General features: G+C 64.1%; 1 protein-coding gene across 1 annotated transcript; it reads left to right on the top strand.

Annotated features, from left to right (window-relative positions):
- Positions 1 to 1,331: 1,331 nt before the first annotated feature.
- EXOSC4 (exosome component 4) lies at positions 1,332 to 4,555 on the top strand. The gene is made up of 3 exons (XM_085215499.1): positions 1,332 to 1,889; positions 3,453 to 3,659; positions 4,168 to 4,555. Exons 1-3 carry the CDS (start codon positions 1,719 to 1,721, stop codon positions 4,525 to 4,527), a joined length of 738 nt encoding a protein of 245 aa, XP_085071625.1. The 5' UTR covers positions 1,332 to 1,718; the 3' UTR covers positions 4,528 to 4,555.
- The last annotated feature ends 285 nt before the right edge of the window (positions 4,556 to 4,840 follow it).

Raw genomic sequence — 4,840 nt, 5'->3', positions numbered from 1 at the left:
TGGGTTGGAGTGAGTCGGTTCCAAATGGGTCGGAGTGGGTCGGGGTGGTTCAGGCTGGGCTGGTTCCGCCCTGGGCTGGTTCGGTTCCGAATGGGTTGGAGTGGGTCGGTTCCGAATGGGTTGGAGTGGGTCGGGTCAGTTCAGGCTGGGCTGGTTCCGCCCTGGGCTGGTTTGGTTCCGCCTGGGTTGGAGTGGGTCGGGTCAGTTCAGGCTGGGCTGGTTCTGCCCTGGGCTGGTTTGGTTCTGCCTGGGTTGGAGTGGGTCGGGTCAGTTCAGGCTGGGCTGGTTCTGCCCTGGGCTGGTTTGGTTCTGCCTGGGTTGGAGTGGGTCAGTTCCGACTGGGTTGGAGTGGGTCGGTTCCAAATGGGTCAGAGCAGGTCTGGTCGGTTCAGGCTGGGCTGGTTCTGCCCTGGGATGGTTCTGTTCTGCCTGGGTTGGAGTGGGTCGGTTCCGACTGGGTTGGAGTGGGTCGGGTCGGTTCAGGCTGGGTTGGTTCTGCCCAGGGTGGGTTCGGTTCTGCCTGGGTTGGAGTGGGTTGGTTCCAACTGGGTTGGTTCCGACTGGGTTGGTTCGGTCTGGGTTGGAGTGGGTCGGATCGGTTCAGTCTGGGTTGGTGCTGCCTTGGGTTGGTTCGGTTCAGTCTGGGTTAGACTGGGTCAGTTCCGACTGGGTTGGTTCCGACTGGTTCTGTCCCAGGTTCTGCCTGGGTTGGACTTGGTTGGTTCAGTCTGGGCTGATTCTGCTTGCGTTGGTTCTGCCTTGAGCTGGAGCGGGTTGGTTCCGACTGGGTTGGTTCTGACTGGGTTGGACTGGGTCGGTTCGGTTCAGTCTGGGTTGGTGCTGCCTGGATCCGTTCAGTCTGGGTTGGATTGGCTTGAATTGGTTCTGCCTGGGTTGGAGTGGTTCGGTTCGGTCCGATTTGAAGCGGTGCAGCCCGGTGGGGTCTGGCCCGGTTCGGTTCAGCCCGGTTCGGTTCAGCCCGGTTCGATTTGTCCTGGTTCTGTTTGGCTGAGCCGGGTTTGGCCTGCTTTGATTCGGTTCGGCCCGGTTCGGCCCGGCTTGGCCCGGTTCGGCCCGGTGGGCTCGGCCCACCTCGGCCTGTTTCAGCCCAATGGAGTTTGGCCCGGTCCAGTCCAGCTCAGTCCGGCCCGGTTCGGCCCGGTTGGAGTCGGTTCGGCCCGCGTGGTTCGGCCCGACCCGGTTCTGTCCTCCACCCCCGTCCCGCTCCGACCCCAAAGTCGTCCGTGGGCGGGGCTTCAGCGGGGGGCGGTGGCCGAGGGGGCGGGGCCGAGCGCGGGGCACGCTGGGATCGCGATGGCGGCTCTGGGATCGGCGCGGGGCACGCCGGGAATCGTAGTGAGGCTCCGGGATCCGCGCGGGGCATGACGGGATTGCGATGGCGGCACCGGGATCCGCGCGGGGCACACCGGAAGTCGTGGCGCGGAACTGGGATCGGCGCCGGAAGTCGCTGTGCAGCGCCGGGATCCACGCAGGGGATGCTGGGGTTGTAATGGCGGCGCTGGGGTCCCCGCGGGGCACGCCGGTAGTCGTAGTCCCCGCAGGGAACACCGGAAGTCGTAGCCTTCGCAGGGAAAACCGGAAGTCGTAGTGCGGCGCCGCGGAGCACGCCGGAAGTCGTAGTCTGCGCAGGTCACGCCGGAAGTCGTGGTCCCCACAGGCCGGAAGTCGTAGTCCGCGCGGTGCACGCCGGGATCGCGATGGCGGCGCTGGAGCTGCTGTCGGACGAGGGGTACCGCGCCGACGGGCGCCGCGCTACGGAGCTGCGGAAGGTCCGGGCCCGGATGGGGGTGTTCGCGCAGGCGGACGGCTCGGCCTACATCGAGCAGGGCAACACCAAGGCGCTGGCCGTGGTGTACGGACCGCACGAGGTGAGCCGGGAAGGGATGGAGGTTCTGGGCCCGGTTCTGAGAGCGATTCTGGGCCTGACGGTGCGGGGCCCGGTTCCGAGGCCCGGATATCGCCCCAGCGCTTCTCCACTCTGCTCCCCTGTCCTTCCCCGGATCCTCTGGTTCCGGTGCTGGGTCTGGAGCCGGGGCGTGGTTTGGTGTCCGGTTCTGGTTTAAGGTTCGGTTCTGGGCCTGGTTCTAAGGCACAGACATTGCCTCAACTCCCCCTCCACCTGGATCTTCTGGTTCCGGTACAGAGCCCGGTTCTGGGGCTGGTCCTGAGGCCCGGTTCTGGGCCTGGTCCAGGTTTAAGGTCCGATTCAGGGCCTGGTCTTGAGGCCCGGTTCTGGGCCCAGTGCTGTGGCCCAATTCTGGGTCTGGTCTTGGTTTAAGGCCTGGTTCTGGACCTGATCTTGAGACGCGGTTCTGGCCCCAGTGCTGTGGCCCAGTCCTGGTTTGAGAAGTGGTTCAGTGCCTGGTCCTGAGATCTGATGCTGTGGTCCGGTTCCGAGCCCAATACTGTAGGCTGGTTCTGGCCCTGGTCCTGTTTTACGGTCTCATTCAGGCCTGGTTCTGGGCCCAATGCAACCGGTCCATTTCCGAACCTGTTTCTGGGCCTGGTGCTGGTTAAAGGTGTGCTTCAGTGCCTGGTCCTGAGGTCCGGTTCCGGGTCTGGTCCTGATTTAAGGTCCAGACCTGAGGTCTGGTTCTGAGGTCTGGATTTTGGTCTCCCCCTTCCCTCCCCCACCTCGGATCCTCTGGGCTCGGTTCTGGGGCTGGTCTCAAGGTGTGGTTCTGGGCCTGGTCCTGTGACGTGGTTCTGGGCCCGGTTCTGGGCCTGGTCTGGTGGCCTAGTTCTGGTTCTGGACCTGAGGTCTGGTTCTGGTCCTGGTTCTGGTCCTGAGGCTTGATCCTGAGGCCCAGTTCTGGTCCTGAGGTCTGGTCCTGATACTGAGGCCTGGTTGTAGTTCTTGTTCTGAGGCCCGGTTCTGGTCCTGAGGCCTGGTCCCAAGGTGTGGTTCTGGTCCCAGTCCTGAGGCCTGGATCTGATCCTCATGCCTGGTCCCGGTCCCAGTTCAGAGCCCTGGTTCTGGTCCTGATGCCTGGTTGTCATCCTGAAATGAGGTCCCAACGTGTGGTTCTGGTCCCGGTCCTGAGGCCTGGTTCTAATCCTGGTTCTGGTCCTGGTGCTGAGCCCTGGTTCTAGTTCTGAGGCTTGGTCCTGATTCTGGTCTTGAGGCCTGGTTCCCAAGGTGTGGTTCTGGTTCTGGTCCCGGTCCTGAGGCCTGGTTCTGGTTCTGGTCTTGAGGCCTGGTTCTGGTTCTAGCTCTGGTCCTGAGCCTGAGCCCTGATCCTGATGCCTGGTTCTAGTCTTGATTCTGGCCCGGTACTGAGGCCTGGTCCTGGTCCCGGTTCTGAGCCCTGGTTCTGGTCCTGAGCCCTGGTTCTCATTCTGAGGCCTGGTCCCAAGATGTTCTGGTCCCGGTCCCGGTCCCGAGCCCCGTTTCCGGTTCCGGTTCCCTCACTTCCGCTGCCCTCCCGCAGACCCGCGGTCCCCGCAGCAAGGCGCTGTCCGAGCGGGCGGTGCTGAACTGCCAGTACAGCATGGCCACCTTCAGCACCGCAGAGCGGAAGCGGCGGCCGCACGGGGACCGGAAGTCGGCCGAGATGGCGCTGCACCTCAAACAGACCTTCGAGGCCGCCATTCTCACCGAGCTCTACCCGCGGTCACAGATAGACCTCTACGTGCAGGTGGGGGGGGGGAAGGGAGGGAGAGAGGAGGAGGGGAGAGGGGGTGGGGGTGAAGAAGGTGGAGGGAGAGGGGATAGAAGGGGTGGGAGGTGGGAGATGATGAGGGGCGGGGTGGGGGGAGAGGACTTGGGGGGTGGGGTTGATGAGGCGGGGCTTTGGGGGGAGGGGCTTGGGGGTAGGAGGTGATGAGGTGGGGGGTGGGGGTAGGGGGGATGGGAAGCGGGGGGCGATGAGGTGGGGGTTGGGGGTAGAGGGGATGGGGGTGGGGGGGTGGGCGGAGGGGAGCTTTGGGGGTAGAGGGTGATGAGGTTGGGGGTAGGGGTAGAGGGAGTGGGGAGAAGGGGGGTGATGGGGGGGTGAGGGGATGGTGGGAGAGGGGGTGGGGGGAGAGAGTCTTGGGAGGTAGGGAGTGATGAGGTGGGGATTGGGTTCCCTTTTGGTGTTCCTCCTATGGCTACCACCCGGTACCACCCCAAAACCCCCCATTTCCCCCCCCCCCCAAAATCAGATCCTGCAGGCAGACGGCAGCAATTACTGCGCCTGCGTCAACGCCGCCACGCTGGCCATCATCGACGCCGGCATCGCGCTGCGCGACTTCGTCTGTGCCGGCTCGGCGGGTTTGGCGGAGGACGCGGCGTTGGCGGACCTGAGTTACATCGAGGAAGCGGCCGGGGGCCCGCAGGCGGCGCTGGCGATGCTGCCGGGGTCAGGCGCCATGGCCTTGGTGCAGATGGACGCGCGGCTGCACCACGAGAGACTGGAGGCGGTGATGGACGCCGCCGCCGCCGCCTGCCGCGCTGTGCACGCCGTGCTGGAGGAGGCGGTCAGGGAGAGGGCGAGGGAGGTGACGGCACTGCTGGGGGAGTGATGGGAATAAAGGAATGTGAGGTGGTTGAGAGGGTTCTGGAAGGTCATTGGGGTATGGGATAGGTTGGGTTGGGAGGGTCCTGAAAGGTCACAGAGCTGTGGGATGGTTGGGTTGGGTTGGGTTGGGTTGGAAGGGTCCTGAAAGGTCACAGAGCTGTGGAATGATTGGGTTGGGTTGCATTGGAAGGGTCCTGAAAGGTCACAGAGCTGTGGAATGATTGGGTTGGGTTGGGTTGGAAGGGTCCTGAAAGGTGACAGAGCTGTGGAATGATTGGGTTGGGTTGGGTTGGGTTGGAAGGGTCCTGAAAGGTCAC

Source organism: Meleagris gallopavo, unplaced genomic scaffold, assembly GCF_905368555.1.
Source record: "Meleagris gallopavo unplaced genomic scaffold, MGAL_WU_HG_1.1 scaffold_69, whole genome shotgun sequence".
In the NCBI taxonomy this organism is placed as follows: domain Eukaryota; kingdom Metazoa; phylum Chordata; class Aves; order Galliformes; family Phasianidae; genus Meleagris; species Meleagris gallopavo.
Note: the sequence above shows the minus strand (reverse complement) of the source record. Positions and strands in the feature narration are given on the sequence as shown.

Bases quoted from the DNA above. Each gene is read 5' to 3' on its own strand.
- EXOSC4 (XM_085215499.1), top strand. From the start codon at position 1,719: ATGGCGGCGCTGGAGCTGCTGTCGGACGAGGGGTACCGCGCCGACGGG. The intron at 1,890-3,452 runs GTGAGCCGGGAA...GCCCTCCCGCAG, and splicing joins TGGTGTACGGACCGCACGAG to ACCCGCGGTCCCCGCAGCAA. The intron at 3,660-4,167 runs GTGGGGGGGGGG...CCCCAAAATCAG, and splicing joins AGATAGACCTCTACGTGCAG to ATCCTGCAGGCAGACGGCAG.